Genomic DNA, 23,669 nt, shown 5'->3' with positions numbered 1-23,669 from the left:
ACAGATGACTGGACGAGACCAGGGGCTGCTGCTGGCTCCAGGCTCCGGAAGGAGAGCCCCCCCCCCCGCCACCGTCCCCGGGCCGCCTCTGGCTGCTCTGCCTGCACCTCCAGTCCCTTCTGCGCATGGTCCCAGGTCCCAGTGTCGTGCCACAGAGTAAACCAGGTGGCCCAACAGCTCCCACGCGCTCACTCACCAGGCCTCTGAGCCTTCCTGAGGGGCCCGGCCACCTTCCAGCCGCACTGTCCCCGAGCCGGGCCCCTCGCTCTTCGTGCCATGCAGGGTCTCGGCGGTCCTGCCCCCCCCACCCGCACCCCTGGGCTGGGGACTGTGTCCAGGGTCCCCTCCAGAGAGGCCTTGCCGAGCCCCCATTTAACAGCTCTGCCCCCTCCCCCTGCTCTGGTCTTCTCCGTAACCCTTTCCACCACTGGACATCGTACCTGAATAGATTCATCGGCCCATTACCTGCCTGCTATTAAACCAGACAGCCTGGGAGGGAAGGGGCCTGCCTCATCCCCAGTGACTTATTCCCAACTTTGAATGCTGCCTGGCACACAACAGACACTCGATAAATATTTGTTTAAACAAAATAAATGAGGCCAAAAGTGCATCTTCTGACACATGATGAAGTATAAAAAGCTCTGAGTTCTGAAGCAAGAGCTCAGGAACGTGTCTGGTTAGAGGCCTTCTCTGAGTATCACCCCAAGGAAAATTTTAACTTACGTGACCCCCCCCTTCATCTCTGCCACAAAATTCTGCAATAAGTGTCAGAGGCTCTCGGACCCCTGTAAAAACACCCGGGAACAGGAGCCTGCCCACAGAGGACGAAGCGCCCGTTGCGGCACTCCTGCACTCCGGGCCACTTCCAGAGGCTGCCGGGCCCGGTGCACGCCTGCTGGCGCCCAGGGGAGACACGCGTGCCCTGGGCACACGGGGTGCGGCTGCCCGGCTGGCACTGCAAGCTCACCTTAGGGAGCTATGCCAACCGGCCTGTCGGGAAAGCAGTAAAAATAGTGACAATTCTCACAATCATTAACAGATCCCTCTGTCAGCAGGAGCCAGAAATCTCTTAATCCCACGGCCCAGCCCCGCCCTCGCCACACACCGCGCTCCAGTGCCGGGACACCACACCCAGATGAAATCAAGGCTACACCTCATTTTCTGATCCCGCCCGAGACGTCCTCCAGTGTGGACGTGGCCCCTGCCTGATGGGGCTGCCGGGGTGCCTTGTGTTCGGGCCACTCCCCTGCTGGGAGCAGGAGAGGGGAGCAGCAGGGAACACGGACACACGGACACACACACACACACACCACCCCCACTCAGGCGCCCCTGGGCTGCTTCCTCTCCAAGACCTAAAAAGGTGAGCTCGTTGGCACAGCACGTGGGGGGCACAGTGCTCACAAGTGCTGACAAGGTCCCTCTGCACCTCGCCCCTGCACCCCACTTCCCCCTGGGACCAGGTTTCAAAGGGGGAATCCCTGCAGCAGCGGAGATGCCCTTCAGCAGTGGGGGGAGGGGTAAATTGCGGTCCATCCAGACAACAGAATGTTACTTAGCACTAAAGGCTGTAAAGAGCTGTGAAGCCATGAAAAGACAGAAGGTTTAAGAACCTTAAACCCATGTCACTAAATGAAAGAAGCCAACCTGAAAAAGCCAGACTGTGATTCCAACTGTATGACCTTCTGGAAACGGTGAAAACGTGGAAGCAGTAAAAGGACCACTGGCTGCCAGGGTTTGGGGGGAAGAGGGTGAGGGGGGGCAGTGAAACCGTCCGTATCACGCTGTGACAATGGACACACGTCCCCATCCATGTGAACTCCTGAACGCACGATGGGCCTCAGGATAAAGCGTGGACTCTGGGTGACACCGCCGCGTCAAGGTCGGCTCGTGGGTGAGGAGGAAATGGGCCGTTCTGGTCCTGGATGCTGACGGGAGGGGGGGCTGGGGAGGGCTATGGGCAAGCTCTGTACCTTCCTCTCAATTTTGCTCTGAACCCAAACTGCTCTAAAGAAATTAAGTCTTCGGGAAGTAAACACATAAAATAAGAGCATAAATTATCACTTAAAAGGGAAAAAATAAATACCCGAGCCGCGAAGTGCCGTGCCAGGCACTAACGCCCTCATGGTAAACAGAAGCAGGGACAGACCCTAGTGCCTCCTCGAGTGGCCTGACGGCAGCACTCACGGTGTTTCCCACTCATGGAACCTCCTGGAACCTCACCTGCCGGGGAAGGAGCGAGGGCCTGGCAACAGGAAACTGCCCAGAAGAGCTGCCAGGTGACTCCTGTCTACTGTGGACCCACCGGCCTCCAGCTTCGGCAGCATCCTGCCCAGACCCAGAGGCGGAGCAGCAACAAAACCCCAGGTGACAAGGACGCTCTCCTCGCCAAGAGCCGCAGGACCTCCCTTGGCCCGTCCACCTGCTGCTCCCCTGCAGCACGCGGGCATCCACGCCGTGGCCCCCCGGACGCCTCTCCCCGCCGGCTGGCCGCCACACGGCCACTTCATGGAACCAGGTCCCTCCCCTTCTGCCAAAGTTAAACCTGGGCAGAAAACAAGGTTTCAAGACTCCAAATCTGGGGCCTCCAGGACGGATGGCACACACAGGGCCTCCGTGGCATCCCAAAGAGGTGGCCTTTGCAAAAGCCCTAAAAAACCAGACCACGTGGCAAAACTCTCTAGAGTATGTGCCTTACATAGTGAAAAGGCCTCTGGGACTTTGAGGCAAAATGAAAATGTGGTGGAGGGGCACCTGGGAGCCTCACTCGGCTGAGCGGCCGACTCTGGATTTCGGCTCAGGTCATGATCCCAGGGTCGTGGGATTCAGCCCCAGGTCAGGCTCCTCAATGAAGGATGCACCCCTGCCCCTGGAACTTCCTGCCTTCCCCTGGCACCTGCTGACCAGTGTGCTCACTTCCACGAGGACGCCCCCCGACAGCCTTTGGCTTCCCACGGGCAGGGACCACGCAGAGTCCCTGCATTGCCACACTCACGAGGTCACCAGCTGGTTGAACACAGAGCCCCTCCCTGCCTGACTCCCAGGGTGGGGGTGGGGGGACACACAAGGACATGCACTCAGTGAACGTGGGACCCAGCTCCCTCTCCTCACCGAGGGCTTCTAGGAGCAGTGGGGGCCGAGATCAGCCAGGCCTGCCCTGCGGGGGCCTGAATAAGGCCATCAGGTACTGGCTACTCAGCCATCGACAGGAACAGACAGATGCTCCACTATCCCCAGCACAGGCCTGGCCAAGGGTGGGCAGCACGCCCAGCCATCCCCCCACCACCCCCCGCCAGCTCCTCTCCATGGCCCTGCTGGGGAGAGTCAGCATCCAAGGATGAGCCAGAGAAGGGGGCCGACTAACGACCCCCCAGGACCAGTTACTGTCACAGGAGAAGACCCTGGGCTCTCCAGCACTGAGGGGTCTCTGAGCCCTCGTTCCTCCTCGTGGACCCATCCCCCATTCTCTTGGTTCGTCACACACGTGCCTGCGATGCCGGCCTTCCCCTCTAATCCGGTGCTCCGGGCGTGCAGGGCCCCACCCGAGGCGGGCAGAGAGCACAAGCATGCCAGTCCGGGAAAAGGCGAGACGCACTGGAAAAGCCGGTTGGGTGTTTCTGTTTCAATGGTAACTGGGGAGTCGCTGCACGTTTATCAGTGCGGCTTCAGGGAAATAACCCCCAGCCGAGTCACAGCCGTCAGGCCAGGCTGAGCTGGGGGCCCTGGGACAGACCGGGAGCGGGCGCCCACTAGGTGGCCCCGCACAGCTCCCAGGGTACCTGTGTCCTCTCAGAAGAGCAAAGCTTCTTCCGCTGTCCAGCCATCCGTCTTCGACACCCCACGCCGAGGCACCGCTGTTGTTCCCGTAAGTAACAAACCTGATCCAAAGACACTCCCCACACCCTCACGGGCCACCCCACCTGCCCGGCTCAGCCCGCCCGCCAGCTGGCTGGGACAGTTCACATCCACACCCCGGGGCCTCCCAGTGGGAAGTGGGAACAACCCCCTGGGCCAGAAGCTTCACCAGTCTGAGCTGTGACACTGATTCTAGAGGCATCAGAAACTGCTGGAGAGGTTTGTTTGTTTTTTAATGCCACGTTGGATTCGTCCCCAGAAAGTGGATCCAGGTCTAGGGCAGTCCGGGCTTTCGTTTCCTCATCACGTACCCGCAAGTGGAAGCACCGATGTAATAAAAAAGAGTTCCACCCAATGATCCCAGAAGGACCTCAAACCTAAACACAGGTAAGTGGCCGCGGGACTCTGCAGCCTGGACTCCCCGTCCGAGACCAGAGGCTGAGGCACCACCACCCCCTCCCTCCTCAGTCAGCCCTTCCGCAAGATTCCAGGGCCAGCACAAGAGGCCTCTGGACCACCAAAGAGAAGCCAGACAAGCCACGCACTTCATTCGCGGCCAGGGCTCTCTGTGAGAGCCACTGTTCCTTGAGACACAGGACTGTGGCCCGTGGAGCACGGGAAGGAGTGACACACGTGACGCGGGTGTCCTCGCACCACGACGCAGCGGTGGGGACGACCCCTCCGCTAAGCACAAGGTTTTAAAGCCATCTGTCCCATCTCAGACCGTCCCTGGGATCACCGCACGTGCGGGCTCCCCCAAATGCTTGCCGATGCCCACGGGGATCGCACCCCACATACGGCTCAGACCACGACCCACATATGGGCAGCGCCATGCGGCTAAGAACAGAAAAGACAGGGCATCGACCTTCTCGGCCATGAAAAAAAGGATTCACCCAGGGGAAGAAGCAGCGCGGGGGCGAGGCAAAGACTGAAAAACCAGGCTGCTGAACACCAAATTTAAATAATCCCTAACGACTCCTCCGTCCCTGAAAACGGCACAGCCAACGAAGGCAAACTCCGAGGACCATGGGAAGGCGGCATCACGCACCTTTTCACCCATCAGAGAAGTTACGTGGACACTTTCTAGAACAGCCACCCAAGTCACGGGAGCCTCTAACTTCTGGGCGCATAAAAGGGAGAACCTGGTGTGACCGGGGCGCGCTCGGAGGAGAGGGTGCAGCACGGGCGCCCAGGACAGGAGGGCCGTGCTGGCTGCCGCGTGTACCTTTGGCGTGGAACGTCCAGCCCCTGCGCCGGTACTCCTGCAGCCGCACCCGCTCCTGCTGCCCCAGGCTGCACACCTCGCCGTAGAACTGCCGCTCGATGTGCACATAGGCAGCCGGGATGGCACCGGCCACCCCCTTGGCCCCGAAGAAGCCGTTGACCTCTGGGGAGGCCAACAAGATCTGGTACTCGGCCCGCGTGCCCAAGACCAGGTCCATGTAGGCTTGGGTCAGGTTGAAGTAGCCGGTGGTGAGGTAGACCTTGGCGCCCCGCTCAGCCTCTGTCAGCAGGGTCTCGGTGACAATCTCGTCGATCTGGATCTCAAAGGGCTTCATCTGGATCAGCGGGTAAATCCAGGTGTCGGGGGCCGGCCTCCGGTCACCAGCGGCCGCTGCGTCCTCCTGGGCCAAAAGGGAGTCGCCGTGGAAGGTCTGGGCGTGCAGCACTTGCTGGCGGGCCCTGGCCGAGTTTATCACATCCATGACCTTCTTGTTGGCCGCCCTGCAGTACGCAGCCCGGTCACCTGCAGGGACACAGGGGAGGGAGGGAAGCAGAGGCTCTGGACTCCTGCCTGGCACAGGGACACGGCACGGCGTGGGCACCCCCACTGACCACGCAGTGACACACTTTCACCAAGCACAGGCACCAGGCCACAAGCAAGGCTCCCTGTGCACAGAAGCATGCAAGGAAAGCCCACCAGAGCCTGTGCCAGGGGATGGGAAAGGCCTCCATCAGCGCCACCTACACAAAGTGTAAAAACAGACCAGACTACTTGACGGGGACGGAAATCAAGGGACCGGGGACCTTGGGATGCGGTGCCTGGGAGGGGCCTGACACGCACACTCCCGACCTGCACCAGGTGGCTGGTGGTCAGGAAACACGCTGTGCCTGAGAGCGTTTAACAACAAAGGTGCATGTGTGTGTGAGCCACAAAACGTGGGGACAACTGCGGATGAAGCAAGTGCCACGTGGTGGGATAGTGGGAGCGAGGCCCTCAAGGAACAGCGCGGGGACAGGCGGGCTCGGGCCCGGTGTGTCCACACGAGACGCTGGTGGCGAGTGGCCGCCCGGACACACCGGATGGACGAAAGATGACCATAAACACCATCGGTAGGTGAACACTCACGAGGCAGCGTCCAGCCCGGGGAATCAGGGCAGGACGAACAGCCCAGTGCGAGCAGGGAGAGCGTGAAGCGCGGAAGGGAAGAGAGCAATGCCACGCTGGGGGGGGCTGTGCCGCGCCTCCAGGGCGGTGAGCAAACAGCAGGCCCTGGGCAACGCTGAGCCGGCGTCGGGGTGGGGGGAGACGGGACGGCTGGGCTGGCTGGCTGGCTGGCCCTTACTCGCCCCCACATCTGAGCGCCTCTGTCGGGGGGAGGGCTCCAGGACCAGAAGGGGTGGCCTGTGGAAACCGTGTCACAGCGCCAGCGGCAGGCTCTCGGGGGAGGCGCCGCCCACCACAGGTGGTCTCAGGCTGTCCTGAGTGTCGTGAGCATCTCCCGCATCCCTCTGAGCTACTGCGGTCCCTGGAGCACGTCTGTGCAGGCTCCCTGAGCGTGCTGACTCATCCTTCCCAGAACGTGGGGGCCTCTCCTCTGCATACTTGTGCCTGGCCTGTAAAGTCAGACCCGGGGTCAGCCGGCGTCTCCTGTCCAGGCCGGGTAACCAAGTATTTCAGGCTCTGTGAGCCAAAGGGCAAAACTGAAAACAACACGTAGGTGCTCATATGACAAGAGAGAAAACAAATTTCCACAATCTCTTTTATTGATAAAAACAGAAAATGCCGGGAGTTAATAACTGAGCGTCCAGGCTGGCAGCGGGCAGGGCAGGTGCCCGGATCCCAGACTGGCCCCCAGACAAGGGCTCGTCTCCTCCACGGTCAGGGCTTACCCCTCCCCACGCTGCGGACACTGCTGCAAGTTCAGCAGCGGGCCCTCCCGAAGGCGACCAGGAAGCCACAGGAATCACAGGAATGCGAATGCCCCCAGGAGCACCAGCTGCCAGGGTTTGCGTGTTTCCAGGGAGCAGAGCTGAGGGCTCTCCCATTTCACTTTCCAGGCAGGAGGCCACAGGCCTCGGTGGAGCTGAGAGCCACGGAGCCTCTCGCTCCCCGCTGGGGAACTGGCCCTGGGGAGGGCTGCTTCCTGGAAGCGCGGGGCCGGGCCCCTGGCCGGAGCCCACCCTCCCGCCTTCCCTGGACCCACAGAGCAGGACTGGTGAGTCGCCTCTGGCTGCAGAGACACAGCACAACGAGACTCCGCCACCCAAGAGTCGCCAGCCCGCAGCAAGGCGGCCAGAGGCACGCTCCCGGCCCCCCGCCCGCCGGCTCCGGGGGGCAGGAGCCCAGGACCCTACCTTTGTACGGGTGCACCATCCCCTCCACCACCTGCACCGAGTCGTCCCCCTGCAGCTGCAGGGACACGTCCCCCACGGCGTCCACGAGCTCCGTGAAGAAGTCCGCGACCTCGGGGCAGTCCTGCAAGAACACGTAGCGGTCCTGGCGGTTGGTGAAGTAGGAGTCGCTCAGGTTCGCGCTGCAGGGAGGAAAGAAGCGGCTGAGGACTGGGGCAGGACCAGCGGCGGGTCTCCGGGGATTGGTGGGCGCGGGGCAGTGACACATGCCCATGACGACCCCACAGCAGAGACTGACGAACCAGCGGCTCCGCCTGAGCGCGACCACACACACACACACACACACACACACACACACACACACACACACACACGAGGCGAGGCAAGAGTGGCATGAGGGGACACGAAGGAGGGGCCACAAAGCCCCACCCCTCAGAGGTGACAATCAGCTGAGAGGAGAACACACTTATAAAGCCAACTACTCCAGAGGGCTCATCACCAGCGCCCGAACTTTAGAATCAAAAGAACCCAGACCGCCACCCTGGCTCTGTGGCTTGTCACTGGTCCTGTCTAGTCTCCCGTGGATACAGCGAGGAGAGCACGACGCGGGTCTCTGCAAGGGCCACGGCGACAGCACACGCAGGGCGCAGGGCATCCACCAAGTGCTCAGCAAGCCGCAGCACCCTCCTGGCGGCCCTCAGTGGTGGGCCTCCCACCGCCACGGCAGACGCACTGCCACGAAAGACACTAGGCCAGAAGTGTACGGCCACCTTGGAGGCGTATGAAGGCGGGCTCTCCCTTCTCCGTGGTCTGCAAACTTCCGCCCTGGACAGTATTAAGGGGAGGTCCGGGGTGGAAGGCAGCAAACTCACCCACTCAAAATGACATTGTTGTCAAAGAGGTACACCTTGATGTGCTGCAGGCCGATGGTCTCATTGAAGCGCTCGGGGATGAGGAGCCGGAGAAGCCCCCGGAGGTTGGGCGTGTGGAAGAGCGAGACACGAACCTGCTCGGGAAATCTCCGTAACAGCGGGAGCAGCATCGTGCGCGAGTTCTTCCTACCTAAACACGGGGGCCAGCGGGAGACAGGGCGGGCACTTCACCCCAGGAAAAGCACCCGCCCGCCGCAAGGAGCCACCTACCACCCATCGCCACCGGCCAGGCGCCCTGGTGCCATGGTGAGCCGGAGCTCAGACCAAATCCACGTCCCAGAGCAGGACTGGTGCGCTGGGCGCAGCAGACAGATGTCTGCCGTTTCAGCACCCACTCACCGGCCCCCCCCCCCGCAAGGGGAGCCACCCCACTCCACTGTCAGCACATCTACTCCGGGTAAAGACGGCTCCACCTGCCCTGAACCCTAGCCCAGCTCCAGGGGCCACCACATGGAGCCTGAGAACAAGGCCAGCCCACAGGAAGGAGGACCACAGATGGATCCTGGGGATGACTCAACCCCCCAAATCACCACCTGCCCGGAGCAGGTCAGTCGTGGGCCCCAAAAACACTCTCTTTTTTGCCTCCGTTGTTTTCCCTTGGGCCTCCAGTCCCTGGCTACAGAAGGAACGCTGATACCCTGGGCCATCTTCCAACGGGCTGGCCTCTGCCTGGGACACGGGAGACGAGAACACCTCGTGAAACAGAGGCTCTGGAAGAGGAATCCTCGGGGCAAGAACAGGTCAGACCTACCTCTTGAGCCCCGTGTAAAGTCCAAGAGGATGGACACCCTGAGGTCTGAAGGAAAGTTTGCTTGGAGTGACCTTTCTAGCGTGCTTTCCAGGCAATCTACCTACCGAGGAGAGACCCCAAAAGAATAAAAATGTAAGATCCAAAAAGATGATCACGCATTAAAAAAAAAAAAAAGGATCAACTTGCCAGGTAACACACGCCCCGGCCCCCCCGGCCCCTTGTGTCCAGCCCTCTCAGAGCACGAACACGTGCCCACCGCAGAGGCCAGCACCAGCAGCCAGACGACGCCACCTGGTGCCCTTCCCCGGCCAGGCCGCACCGGGCAGGAAGGAGGGCCTGCGGGTCGGAGGCACATCGCCCAAGCAGCCTGGACCTTGCTGCTCTCGGAAAGGCTGAGACACCAGCGCTCGCACATTTCAACAACCCCCAGCGACACACAGCAAACAGTGTCTACACACGGACAGCACTCGGCAAATATTTGCAGAACCAATGAATCCAAAACACGACCCGCCCACTGGCCACACTCCACGGGCTGGACGGGACAGTCTTCTCCCAGAAGAATAAACAGGCTTCCCAAGCTTGCTGCTGAAAGCATGTCCCTAAGGCAGACCGATGCCTCCCTCTCAGAGCGGAGAGGACAGAAGTGCCTCTCACGCAGCCGCCCCACCGTCTCTGGAGCTCCACTCCGGCCCCTCGCTGTGCGCGTCTGGGCAGGGACGAGCAAAAATACGCTGCGGGCACCAGGCCCGGCTTGCTGCGTCCCCATGCAGGGCGTCCTGAGAAGAAGACCCCAGAAAGGCCTCACCGCGCTCACGTGGGGTTGGCTACACGCCGTGCCCGCACACCGCCCCGTGCCCGCACACCGCCCCATGCCCGCGCACCGCCCCGCGCCCCGCACACCGCCCCGTGCCCACGCCCCACCCCATGCCCCGCCCCGTGCCCGCGCCCCGCCCCGTGCCCGCGCACGGCGCCCCGCACACCGCCCCGCGCCCGCACACCACGCCCCGCGCCCGCACCCAGCCCCGCGCCCGCATACCGCGCCCCACGCACGCAAGCCAGCGGGTCCTCCCCTTCCCATCCTGCCCACGTCACTGCGGGCGACAGCAAGTCCGGGCGGAACGAGGTGCAGCCCGGGTGCCTGACCCCTGCCCAGCCCGCACTCCGCTCGCTTGTCTAGGACACGGTCCAAAAACCTCTTTCCGTAAAGGCCCCAGGAGGAAATACTCTGGGCTCGGTGGGCCGGACAGTCCCTGTCACAACTACCAGCTCTGCAGTGGCGGCAGGAGAGCAGCCGCAGACGACACATCTGCGAGTGAGCACGGCCGTGTTCCGACCAGGCTTTGTTTACAGGCACAGGAATCTGCGTTTCCCACGTTTTTCTTGTGTCACACGTACTCTCCTCTTCATTTCCCCCCCAATCATTTGAAAACGCAAAAGCCATTCTTAACCCACAGGCCACACAAAACCAGGCGGCGGGCCAGGTGCGGCCTGCGAGCCGTGGCGTGCTGAGCCCTGGGCTGGCAGACAGGGCCGCCTAGGAAGCCCCGCGTAGGGTGAGGAGGACATGGGTGCGAGGAGGAGCCCTCCCCGCACCCCTCACTGGCCCTCTGGACAACCAGGGACTGGCAGAGGGTGGGGGCGGGAGGGGGAGTCACCGCTGCTGTGGGGACCACCCCACCTCAAACCTTACCAGTTCCTGCTCGAGAGGACCTGTCCCCAGGTAGAGAGACGCCATCACGACCCGTCTCTTGGCCACTTTTATCTGGCCCTGAAAGAGGAGAAACAATTCCCAGTTGTGGTTTCCACAGCTCACGGAGGAAATACAACCGGTGACCCTCCAGGCGGGGCTCTCCTACACCTTACGGGAAGCTACCAAATAAGGACCCACAATCCTTATTTAAAATACTCTCCCCAAGGGGCGCCTGGGTGGCTTAGTCGGTTAAGCGTCCGACTTTCGCTTAGGTCATGATCTCATGGATCGTGGGTTCGAGCCCCGCGTCGGGCTCTGTGCTGACTGCCAGCTCAGAGCCTGGAGACTGTTTCAGTCTGTGACTCCCTCTCTCTCTGACCCTCCCCTGCTCACGCTGTCTGTCTGTCTCTCTCCTAGAAATAAATAAAACATTTAAAAAAAAAAATAAATAAATAAAATGAAATGAAATGAAATGAAATGAAATAAAATACTCTCCCCAAAAGGAAGGCGCGACCCCACCGTCCAAGACACGACGCAGCCATCCACAGCATGAAGGCTGTCTGCGCTGCGACCTGACGACGTCCACCACGTCCCGCTGACATGAAAGCCACTCGCTCCCCCCACCTACCCGCACACCCTGTTCACCAGGGGCTTCACGTGGGGCGTGCACAGGGCACCAACCGCCGAGAGTGGACCCTGAGGGGCCAAGCAGGAGGGCGGTGCGGGTGCCAACTCGCATGCCCCCGTCTGCACCTGCACGGTTCACTTTCATAACAATCAGGTACAAATGTCCTGTGCGATGAGGACAGGCCCCTAGGCACAAAGAAGAACAGGGCAGCAAAGATGACGGTCACCTCCGTCCTCTCCAGAGACCTGCTCTGGCCCGGGGAACAATGGCCCCCTCTAGAGTTTGAAGTGCCCTGCCCCAGAGGGGGTGGCGAGGACAGGAAGGTCGGCAGGCTTCCAAAGGTCAGGAAGGACCTTCTCAAAGGAGACAGGAAGGCCAGGCCTCCCGGGGGGAGGGAGGCGGGAGGCTTTCCCGCACGGCCTGCACAGGAGCAGGCGAACACACCGGCAAGAGGCCTGCGTTCATGGAAAGCACAGAGAACTACCCAAGCTCACCGCCCCCTCGGTCTGGTTATTCATGAAGTTATCCTGCGGGGACCCGGACACCTCGGCTCGGGCAGCAGAGTGTCTACTGGTGCCGCCGCCAGGCCCACAGGAGCAGCCTCGGCCGTAACAGCGGCTCACAGGCCAGGCAATGGCAGGACGCACTCTCCTCTCGGGGGGCAAGGCCGCTCTGTGCACCCCGGAAAGAGACGCCTCCCACCCTGCACCATCCACGGGGGAGAATCTGCCCTAACTCCACCCACAGGGCAGGACAGAAGGGCCTCCTCCCTTCCTGTCCTCCGTGGCCCAGCCAGGACAGGTGCACCGCCGGGGACCGGCGACGCGGAGACTTGGCAGCCATTCACGCGGAGTCGACTAGAACACGAGAACTGCCTCCGCAAAACCGGTTTCTTCAAGCCAAACACAGAACCAAGTAGGAGCAAAGAGCAAACCGCCTCAACATCAGTTCTACACAAAAAAGGATGCGTGGGACAGAGAAGCAGTGCAAGGGAGAGGTGGGGAGAGCCCTGCACAGACAGACGGGGACACGCACACACACAGAATGCATTCTGGACTGCACCAGTCGGAAGTTAAGCTAAGCGTGGCTCTACAGCACAGAAGGGCCAAAGGTGGGGCCAGGTATTCAAATCAGACACAGATGGTTCTGCAGAAACGTTAACCTCTACGCACACTTCCTCTTACCTCCCAGCATTCTGCCTGCCCGACCTTGTCGGACCAAAATTCTGCCATCACTGCTGATCTGAACCCAGAGAGCTCATGCTAATAAAAAATTAATCAGCTTCGAATTACTTATTCCAATTAGCAGTTTAACCTTGAGGAACCAGGTGCGACACGAACATCTGGGCACTGAGAGCTCAAGTCCCTCCCTGCAAAGGTCAGCCTCGCCCCCAGGACACAAAAGGTACAAACTTGAGACAAAGTCACAGGACAGAACAGGAACGTAAGGCCTAAGACCAGATATCCGAATTCTCCAGCGATGTCTAAACACCTCGTCACGAACAAGAGAATTCCAGCTACTTCCTACACATCCGGTCTCCTCCGTGGTTCAGCCAGGTCCTCACTTCCAGAACGTTCTGTGTCCTGGAGACATGCGCAGGGGCAGGGGTCTATCATGCCATGCCTAGCGTAAGGCTCCTTTCTTCTCAGAGCCCATCAGCAAGGGTGCCCACACCCCTTCCCGAACGGAGCCGACGGAAGCAGTCTGTCCATAAGACTCGAAATCCGGGACCTGCTCCTCACTTGCCCACACGCTCTGGGCTGTTCTACCGGCCACGGGAGCTTCGCAGGGGAGCTTTGGAGCACAGCCCAACTCAACCATCTGTGAAGCCGAAAAGCTCCCAACAGGGAGAAGAATCAGCCGTAAGGTAAGCAGCCGTCAGAAACTGCCAGAGTGCAGGGCACCTAGGGGGCTCAGGCAATGAAGGGACCGGCCCTTGATTTCGGCTCAGGTCACAATCCCATGGTTTGAGCTGGGGCACCGTGTCGGGCTCTGTGCTGACAGTGTGGAGACTGCTTCAGAATCTCTCTTTCCTTGCCCCTCCCCTGCTCTCTCTCTCTCAAAATAAAAATAATTAAAAAAATAAAAACTTGAAATAAAGGAAGAAATTTCCAGAACAGAAGCCTTCTGCTCAGGACACACCCTCCCCTCAGGTCCCCAAGCCTCCAGCTCAAACGTCCCTCCCTCCCTCCTATGGACACAACTTACCTTCATGAGCTCAAAAAACTCCACCGGGGAGGAAAGCACCCTGACGTGCGAGCTGCAGACACCGAACTCTGGGACCAGGTTCCGGATCCACTGGAACCTGTGCACACCCTCCGGACACAGGCAGCAAGGAGGGGAGGTGACCTGGGGGACCGCGGGGGACAGCACAGGGGCCAACAGCAGCCATGGTGACCTGGTTAGAGAGACATGCAAAGGGTCATACTTCCCCACCACCTCCTTAGAAGTCTGTGCCAGCTACCAGGGGACAGACAGAAGTGCGAGGGTTTTCCCTTTTAACCAATTTTGGATTCTCTGGCCTACTTTAAGTGAGCCCGAGGGCTCTCCCGTCAGCCCGGCCCAGCTGCGCAGCCTGAGAAGTACCGAGGCCTACGGAGAAGCCCCAGGCTTGGGGCCGGCTCCAACAACTCAAAATTTACAGCGGCCACGAGTGAATGCACGGAAGCCACCACGCTCAACACGGGGGCGCCCCGCCAAACCCGCCTGCACGAGGCCACGAGGCCACCAGGAACGAAGGCGGGGCTGGAATGCGTGTGACCGCCGCACCCCAGGCCGCCGGCCGTGACTGCAGAGCTAAGCAAGGCTCTTATTCAGGGAAGGACCTAGGAAAATGAAACTTTCTCTTGACTACTCAGCTGTGGAGAGAGGAGCTGGAGCAGGAGGAGCCAGAGTCTGGAGGAGGGGGTCATCTTGGTGGTGGCGACAGTCGCCCCCTCCGCCCTACACGTGGTCCTCGGGGCTCATGTCACATAGAGCTGCGCCCCAGGCCGGCTCCACTCCGCTGACGCAGAGCCGGCAGCAACGCAGGTCCTGGCCTCCTGCCCGCGGGCCCGCAGGTCTGCTGCCCGCCGGCTGCGCCTCCGCGGGGACACCCGCAGCCCCGTGCGAGCCCGGCCCTCCTCGGAATCCCAGCAGGCAGCGGCAGGAAGTCCCTGTGCAGTGCGTGACCTACTACCACAGCTCCAAGAGGGACTCTAGGGAAGGGACGCTGCGATACCCCAAGGCCTGAAGGGCCACAGATTCCAGGAAGATGATGTCACTCACTCGCCTCATGCTAGGGTGCCGAGTCTTCCCAGGGCCCACGAACGTCCCCACGCAGGCGCCAGATGGCCCACAGCTGTGCTTCCCAGAACCCATCGGTCTGTCCCGGCCGACTCATCGCCAAGAAAACTTGAGTCAACGGGTGGAAGGTAGCGGTCCCCTGGATCCTGGGAAGCTGGGGACTGGCCTGGGGCCCCCCCAGTGCATAGGGAGGAGAGGAGCCAGCCTTCCCCGCTGTCCCCGAGGTGGGGGGGAGGGACACCGGCTTGCTACGGCTCTCAGGTGACGAGCGGCAGCTGGCCAAGTGAAAGGCCTAGGCAACTGCTGCCTCGATTTCCCAAACCGTAGGCCTTATTCCTGTGGTGCTCAAAGACAGCTCCCAGAAGGAGAGGGAAAGACCCTCTAGTCCAATGGAAGACCACGGGACCACGGGAAAGTCTGCACAACACTATCGATCAGAAGCCCCAAAGGGAGCCTGAAGTCCAACAGTCGTTCACTAAACACAGTCTGAGGTGGAAAACCCCACAGCAGCAGCCGACCAGCGTACCCCCGGCCTCACGGCACCTGTCCTCCCTCACACCAGACAAGTAAGCTAACACCCCGTGCCGTGCCGTCGGGCCGCACCCCTCATCTGGGCCAACAAAAGACTGCAGTCAGCCCCCCAAAGGAAGACACAGAAACACGTCCTTGGCACCCGGCAGCCCAGGAGAGGGCGAGGGCAGGGGAGGGCAAGCGAGGCCCGGCCATCACATGAGCAGCCCTCTGTCCCATGGCGGGAGGGGTGGGGGGAGGTGCCGCAAGGGAGGAGCAGCATGGCCACGGGCTCCCACAAGCTGGGTCTCACAGGCTTACGCCCCAGCAATCACCCGAGAACGGCACAAGACACAGGTGCTGCTGTTAATTACTGGTCAAAATACACAGCATGTGGGCTTAAGTGACCACAGAGGGGCGCTCCCCCTGAGCCCCAGCACCACCGCCTTCGGGTGGGCTCCCAGGGGCTGCCCCAGGCCGGGGAGGGGCGAGCAAGGCTACAGAGGAGCGCGGAGCGCGAACTGGCAGGAGGGTCTCCTGGGCCAGACCCTGCGACACGCACGCCCAAGGGTCCGGCGGGGGCCCCGTCCTGCCTGGGAGAGGCGCAGGGCGGGCCGGGCTCGCCCCCGTCGGGCAGCTCGCCCCGGGAATGCTCCACCAGGGCCTCCGTCCAAGATCTGCTGAGGGCTTTCTTCGGTTGGCTTCCTGTTTGATCTGTGTACTGACAGGTTTATTTTTGCTAGAGAGGAGAAGGAGCTGAGAGGTGGCAGGGGCCGGGGGGGGGGGGGGGTTTGCACCGCCCTCAAGTGGCAATTTTATACACCCAAAGAGGAGGCACTCTGAAAAGCAAAGCCTTCTATCAAGGTCCCCACAGTGACAGTACGGGCGTGGGGGAGGCCGCATGTGGACAGGTGACGCCCAGACTCTCCACGAGGTGCCGGGCGGGGACGGGAGCAGCCAAGCCAGCATCCGTTTGGGGGCCCAGGCTCGTCCTTCACCGCAGCCAAAAGCCCACGGGGGGCTGGCTCCCGCTTCCCACAGCCTGACTCCTGGAAATCTTCCCAGAAAAGGGTTCCCCCGGGGCCAGCAGCACCCCCACTGCACAGTAACCCCCATCTCCGGGGCGACCCCCTGCGCAGGCAAGTCCCCGCACCCCAGGGAGCCTTACTCAGAAACCGCACACACGTACTGGGTCAGGAACCGGAGGCCCAAGAGATGTGGTTACTTTACCAAAAAAGTAGAGCCGCATCACACACACACCCTTCAGAGAACTAAACCGGCATGTGCACAAGCGCGCGCGCACACACACACACACAATTTCCATATCGGGGCCTGGACGCCCCTGAATCATCTCTCTAGTCCCACCTAGCCCCCATTTCTAGTTACAGAGAGAGGAAGTGGGCGAGGGGGGTGGGGACCAGGTGACAGCTTCTGCTGACGACCAGGCCTCCCTGGAGGCCGGCTCCTTTACTAGGGAAGACCACAGAAGCCTGGGGAACGAGCCTAGGGCCGCCGGGTGCCAGAGGCAACAGCAAACCAGGCGCGCAATTCTCAAAGTGGAACAAAGCAGCAGGCCCTGTGGACGGCAGGCTCCAGCCACCCACGGGCCGCCAGACTCCAAAGGCTCAGCCAGGGCTGAAGGCTCCCACGGAGTGTGCAGAGTCCTGGGCCTAAGCGCCAAGGACCCCTGACCTGGGGCCCTTCCTGCACCTGGGCGAGGCGGGTGGGGGAAGGCTTCGGGGTGACTCCGGGAGGGCAGAATAAGTGTGGAGGGAGGGGGGTACAGGGGGAGAGAAGTCTTCTCCCACTGTCTCTGGGAGGAATCCCAGTCTGAATGGCCTTGACTAAGGGTGCTCTTCCCCCCCCACCCCGATCCCCCACACAGGGGGCCCCCACTAGGTGAAGACAGTGGAGGCCACCCTGGCCCAAGGGGCGGTCCCAGGTGGGACAGGGCAGGCCACCCTCCAGCGAGGCAGGGGGAGGCAGGGGGACTTGAGTTCACAACAGTCAGCCACTCGGAAACAGAGCAGAAGAGCCGCCGAGGCACACGGGAACACGGCTACTGACCCAGAGCGCCTCAGGGGACAGAGAAGGTATTTGGGCAGGGAGCTGGGAGGTTTCCATTTCCCCCGAACATCCTGAAGCCTCGCGTGCGCCCGGGGAACACACTGGCACACCTGCATTCTTCCTTTGCCTGGAGGTGCCACCCCGCTCCCACACGGCCAGCAGCGAGACACCAACAAAGGCAGGCAAACACCAGAGAATTATACCCCGGTCTACACTGCCCATGTCCCCTCCACAGCCTCTCCGCCTCAGCGGAGAGGGTCTGCTCCCCAGGGGCCGCAGCGTCACCCACCCGGTGGGAAACAAACAACCTGGCCCACCTCTCAAGGGTTTTGTCCCAAGGGGGTACCTTGGGCTCGGAGCAAAGGAAACAGCGATGCTACAGGACTATCCTCAGACACCGGCCACAAATCCCCGGCGGACAGCACCCCCACCCCCACCCCTCGTCCCGTGCCGTCCTCGGGATACTAACTAAGTGGCCCCCATCGTGGGCCCCGTCATGCTCCGGAGGCCCATGGGCTCTTCTGGAACTGTAAGGTAAGATTCGCGGTACAAGCTCTGTGGGTTGGATCCCATCCAAATCTGTACAAAATGACGAAAAAATGAAGTTTTTAAAAGAAGCCGAGCTCTGTGGACCGTAATTATTTTCAGAAACTACTTTTTAAGAAAAACCCCCCCCCCCCCCCCCCCAGTCATGTACACTGAAACGTCAAAAACATGAGCTAATGAGAAAAGGGCAAGAGTCATAGCACTTCCTGAGAAAAGCTCTAAGAAACTACACGAAGGCAGCGTACTTCCTGCATCCCCAGCAGCAGGCGGCCCTTCCTGACTAGCGCAAGCCCCGAGCCCGAGAAAGGGAAGTGAGTGTGAATTCCCGTAGGTTACAAAAGACCAACGGCCCGCTGCACTCCCACAAGTCTGGCGTTGGAGGCTGGGGCTGCCAGCATGTGACTACGTGCCGGCCAGCTAGAGGACTAGCCTCCTGCCTGGCCCAGAGGGAAGTCACTCACAACCAGGGGCCCCAAATCAAACAGAAACCCACAACACACAGAGGCCGGTCAGAGCACCAGGCCCAGCAAAGTGCCTGTCGAGAACCAATCACATGTGCTGCTAATCCAAAGGCTCGGACAGGCCTGAATTCCCAGCAGCTTCGGGGAAAAAACTCGTTTACATGAATCAGATCACATGCTTACAAGCAGATGATCTATCAGAACGCTTTAATCCAGGCTCCCTGCTCTCTCTAGGAGCACACGACTGACTGACCCAGCATAATTCATCCCCCAGCAATGTGCTTGGGGACAGTCGACGTTAACGTGATCTCAGTAAAGCTACAATTTAAAAGTCTGTCCACTGCAAGTCTTACTCTAATTCCCTGCAGGATCAAATGTGAATTCTTTATGGGGAAATTATGCTTTGATTCTAAGTATCCCCCTCGCACCCATTCTGTGACTGTAAATCAAGACATGGCTCTACTAACCCCTAACAAGTCAGGAGCATCAGAAGGTTAGAAGAAAAAGTAATTTCTGGAAATCTGGTGGTCCCTCAGGGTAGAAGATACTAAACTAACAAGCTGAACCGGAGGGTACGGAACTGCCGTTACAACGTTGAGACAATCTAATTGCAAGAATGGCATTCTGGGTATCTGTTTCCCTCTAACTCAGGGAGGTCGGGAGCCCCCTCACCACTCCTCACACTCACCCACACACCTAGAAGAGAGAAACAAAAATAAAGCCCTTTCTGCACAGATAGCTCAAACTGAAAATCATTTAGTGTTTTTTAGAGAAAGGGGCCACAAAGAAAACTGTTTCCTCATCTGGCAGGCAAGCTCATTAGGAACCCGCGCCCCCCACCCCCAACGCATTTCCCACTAAAGCTCTTCTCCAAATAACAAGTCTGTTCTGCGTAGCCTGGAGGCTCCAAACAACTATCTGAAGGTGCTGTCTGCCCCTCCTGAGCCCCAGACCTGGCAGTCACCTGCGGGCTGAACACCTCCACCTAGCCTAACTAGTTAACCTGCCCCAAACTCACCTGATCATCACCCCCCCACACCCAGTCCTCTTTCTTACCCCCCCATTTGGGTGAAGTGTGCCTTCTCCACTCATGCCGTCACCCAAGTCAAACACACGTCCCCCCCCCCCCTCAGCACTCCCCCACCAGAGCGGATTCCAATCCCTTCCATTCCCCACCACCTTGGGCCGGGGCCACTATGAAAGGAAGCTACAAGAAATCCCAAAGCTTGCCTCCCTGGTCTCAGCCCAGAGGATGAAGTTTGTCCCTAGCTCCTCCCTTCGCCTCCCCTCCCTACTCCGCATGCCCAGTCAGCTCAGTCACCTCGGGGAAATGACTTAAGTGCCTCCCTTCTCTGCTGCTACAATGAGCAGCCCACCTCATTAAGGTTCCTTCCCTGACCACCACCAGCTCCCCTTTCTCTCCCCAGCCTGCTCCCATACTCCAAAACACAGCTCTGGGATCACCGCCACCAGGAAGCCTTCTGTGACGTCCTGGTGTGCCTCTTAGGTACGGCCGTGACCTTCTAACTTACTTTACTATTACTTTCTGCTTATGGCTCTGAGCGTCTTGAAGGCGGGGCTATGTCTCTACCTGTATTCCTCGGCACCTAGCCCAGCAGAGCAGTGCTCGACACACGCGTGCTGAATAAGTGAACCCAACAGTCCACAGCGACAATGAGTCAGATGCCTGCTCAAGAGGAAAACAAGAGTATTTCTAGATCACTAGCTGGAAATAAGTTTAAGTAGTGTTCTGTCACTACGGCCGTCTCTGTAACTAACAAGGAAACCGCTGCAAGGAAAAGAACCCTCTCTCCACCCCTCCTGTTAGCCGCGAGAGCTCACTAGGCACTCCAACAGTTGAGTCAGATTGGCGGCTAAAATCTGAAAAAGTCTAAGCTCATGACTACATAGAACTATTATCAGTGAATCAACTACCAGAGTTACAAGAAACCACACCATTCGGGGAATGAAGAGTTGCGAGGTGCAGCTCTACAAGTGGCAGGAGAAATGAAAGTCAGCGGCCAATAGAGCACGAGCGGCCACACCCGACCAGAGAAACCCCAACACCAAGGCCACAAGAAGTCGGGGAAAATCTGCAAACCCAGGAAGGCAAGAAGGAAAAACGAAGGTTCAGAAAGCTACAGTGCTGTAACCACACTGGTCACAGCACTTATTCACAGTCCAAGTAGCATTTTTTCTAAGGATTATAAGACACAAAGAATATAAACTAAAATAAACTAAAAAAAAAAAAAAAAAGACACAAATTTCCGACACTTGTGTTTCTTTGGCTTCGGTGAGTTTCTGGTTGAACTGCTGACCCAGAAATACAACCCCCTCTCTCCCACATAATCAAGAAGAGATATGGTGCCACACCTACTGCCTCCATTTCCAAAAAAGGACTTTGGGAAGTCAGTATAGACTATCCCCGCTACCACGCTCCTCACCCCCTCAGGGGAAAAAAAATCACTCAAGGGAAATGTCTCTTTCAAAAGAATTCGTTAATGGTCAATTCCAATACTAAACAGCAATTAACAATGAAGCGTTCTTCCTAGAGTTTAAACACCTAACAGGGAAATGACAAAACTGCCTTTGAGAAGAGCACATTTCTTGAAACTTGAAACCAAATTTCCCAGTGGTCTGATGCTGAGATGTGGAAATCATCTGACTTCACTACCCACTGCAATGGCCGGGTCTTGGCCAAGCACCAAGTACAGAAAATGCTGAGGCCACCTCTGCCCTGTCCCCGCCCCCACCCGTTTCCCACTGGTTTCGCAGTTACGAAACTTCGAGCCATTCTGATCAGCAAGCTTCTAAGGGCTCAATACTGCCCCCGATGCTATCACCTAAGTGTTACCCTGAATCAAACTCTAATTTTTACTGAAAACCATCCACCGTAACCCAGGGTGAAGCAGGCTGCTTCCCATACCTGGAAACAGCGCGCATGACTGGACCACAGGTCTGTGCGCGGAAAGCGGGAGGTCCCGTCTCACCCAACAAGCACAGATAAAATCTAAGACAACGCAAACCCTACGAAGGGATCTACGTCTAAGATCTTTTTTATTTCTTTTGAAGGATCAAGGGTAAGGCTTGAGTCTCTCTGATAAGAAAACCATCTGCACACAAGAAAAAAAAATTTTTAAACATTAGCACTAACAGCAGGCCTCTTAGGTCAGCATGTTCTAGGCAAATGTTGACTCTGAAAGACCACGGCCTGAACAAACCGCTTCAAAGCCTCCCTCGCCATTTACAGAAGTCACTTCAGTACTTTTCCAGCACACGGGCCCTTTGAAAAGTGTGAAGGGGGGTTCGAGTGGTTCCTCTTCCCAGGCCTGAGAGTCACTGACTCAGGATTGCTTCACAGCCCTCTCTCTCGGGCAGGATGTGAGCAGCGCTGAACGCGCACAATCACAATCCCGGGCTGGGCTGATTCACTCGGGCCGAGCCACCCGCGGTCAGGACCGCGTAAGGAAAAGGCCCGCCCCCCTCCGAACCCAAGCGGAGTCTCTCGCGACCAGACAGACCCCTGCAACGCCGGCCGCCGGGACCCGGGGCGCCCGGGCCCGGCCGCCAGCGTGAGCGCGCACTCCCGGCGCGGAGGGAGGCAGGGCCGCGGCCGCGACCCTGCCACGGCCGGCCGGGCCGCCTCTCACCTCCTGCGCCTGCGGTCCCGGTTCCTGCCCAGGCGGTCGGACAGGCGCCCCAGGAGCGCGGCCAGCCCGGGGCGACCGGGCAGCAGGCCCAGCAGCCGCCTCCAGAGCACCGGCCCCGCCGCCACCGCTGCCGCCGCCGCCATGGAGACTCGGCGCTTCCGCTTCCGGCGCGCAAGAACTTTATTGAGAGCGGCGCTCGCGGACAAGGGGCGGCGGCGGCGGGGGCGGGGCGGGCGCAGGTGTGCGGGCGCGGCGCAGGCGCAGACGCCGCGGGGGCATCTCCCGCGCCCGCGTCCGCTAGCGTCGCGCTGTCGCGGTCACGCCTAGCGCCGAAGCTCCGGGGCAGATGCAGCGGGCAGGCCCGGGGGACGTGCGGTCCTGCGAGCCGACGGCCGCATCCGGGGAGCCGGAGCACCTTCTCTAGCTGACCTTGGAGAGATGTTGCGTGTTCTGCGGGGCGGGGGAGGTGGTCTGACCCGAAACGTGCGGTTCCTCGGCGGACCCACGCGGACCGGGACTTGGGAACCGGGAGAACCGTAGAAAATGGCCACATCATCCTTGTCCCAGGAGGGTGTTGTGGACACAGTGGATGCAACGCATTCCGAACTCCCTTCCACCCACGTATCCCACGGACGTCAGTTACACACCTCCTGCAAGAATGTTCGTCTCAGGGGCGCCTGGGGGGCTCAGTCGGTTAAGCGTCCGACTTTGGCTCAGGCCATGACCTCACCGTTCATGAGTTCGAGCCCCGCGTCCACTGCCGTCAGCCCGGAGCCCACTTCAGATTCTCTGTCTCCCTCTCTCTGCCCCTCCCTAGCTCGTGTGCACTCTCTCAAAAATAAATAAGCATATAAAGAAAAGAACGTTCGAAGATGGCACGGCCATAAAGAATTACGTCCTAGAGGAATCTTTAGTGACGTCAAGTGTAAAATCCAAATTTTAGTAGTTTAGAGCTTATCTCGTTGCGAAAGTTAAAAATTGGAGAGAGCATCCTGTATTGACAGGCTGAAAGTAACTACGCAAAACCACTAACGTTGGCTATTTGGTGCTATTCAAGGATTTACAAGCTGTTTACATCAATGAGCACTGCAGATTGTTTCAAGTTTTCCTTTACGTTCATATAGCTTTACAAATACAAGGTGGAATCTGATTCAACTCTTCCGAGTTAGAAGTGGTGAATCATCGAATTTCCTAATTTCCAGTAACTAGAGTGAGACCATCCATTGCATGATTCCACTTTTGCGCAGGGCCTGGGAAGAGGGGTAGCGGTAGAGTCAAGTTGCTGGATGCCTGCACCATGATGCTGGGTGGTGACCACGGGAGCATTCTACCCATCCAGAAAGAGCTGGCAGCTTCTCGTCGTAGGCAGTGGCAGTGCTTCGCCGGGTGAGATACTGAGTGAGAGAGATGACCATAGTACTGTCTCACTGGGAACCTCCGATCTAAAATAACTTGTAGGAACACACGGTGATATTACAGCATGGGAAGTTAAACTAGTAAGTATTTACGTATAAACAGCAGGCAATGACCGGTCCCTTCTGAAGCCACACACCTAGAGTCTCTGTCCCTCATGGCTGGTTTGCAGCTATCAGAGCTACAACCAGAATGAGGCAACCACGACTTTGCCCCAGGACGTGCACATTTAGAAGCTACAAAAATTTTAAATAATGGTTTTCAGAGATTGAGCAATTGTTTTAATGGTTACATTTACACGATGACAA

General features: G+C 59.2%; 1 protein-coding gene across 4 annotated transcripts in view; it reads right to left on the bottom strand.

Moving 5' to 3' along the window:
• PGS1 (phosphatidylglycerophosphate synthase 1) overlaps nucleotides 1–22,115 on the bottom strand; it is a 33,280-nt gene extending 11,165 nt beyond the window's left edge. The window contains exons 1-7 of one of the 4 annotated variants that reach the window (XM_039226468.1): nucleotides 21,949–22,115; nucleotides 13,638–13,827; nucleotides 10,802–10,879; nucleotides 9,112–9,211; nucleotides 8,301–8,490; nucleotides 7,432–7,610; nucleotides 5,154–5,599 (exon numbers count right to left, since the gene is read on the bottom strand). In XM_039226468.1, the coding sequence (XP_039082399.1) occupies nucleotides 5,154–5,599; nucleotides 7,432–7,610; nucleotides 8,301–8,490; nucleotides 9,112–9,211; nucleotides 10,802–10,879; nucleotides 13,638–13,827; nucleotides 21,949–22,091 (1,326 nt within the window). In that variant the 5' untranslated portion in view covers nucleotides 22,092–22,115. Of the gene's footprint in view, nucleotides 1–5,077; nucleotides 5,600–7,431; nucleotides 7,611–8,300; nucleotides 8,491–9,111; nucleotides 9,212–10,801; nucleotides 10,880–13,637; nucleotides 13,828–21,948 lie in introns of all 4 variants that reach the window. The other 3 variants (XM_039226466.1, XM_039226467.1, XM_039226465.1) reach the window with 3 other exon arrangements.
• Between the last annotated feature and the right edge of the window lie 1,554 nt (nucleotides 22,116–23,669).

This window comes from Hyaena hyaena, unplaced genomic scaffold (genome assembly GCF_003009895.1).
Source record: "Hyaena hyaena isolate Hyena2069 unplaced genomic scaffold, ASM300989v1 scaffold_21, whole genome shotgun sequence".
Classification (NCBI taxonomy): Eukaryota; Metazoa; Chordata; class Mammalia; order Carnivora; family Hyaenidae; genus Hyaena; species Hyaena hyaena.
Note: the sequence above shows the minus strand (reverse complement) of the source record. Positions and strands in the feature narration are given on the sequence as shown.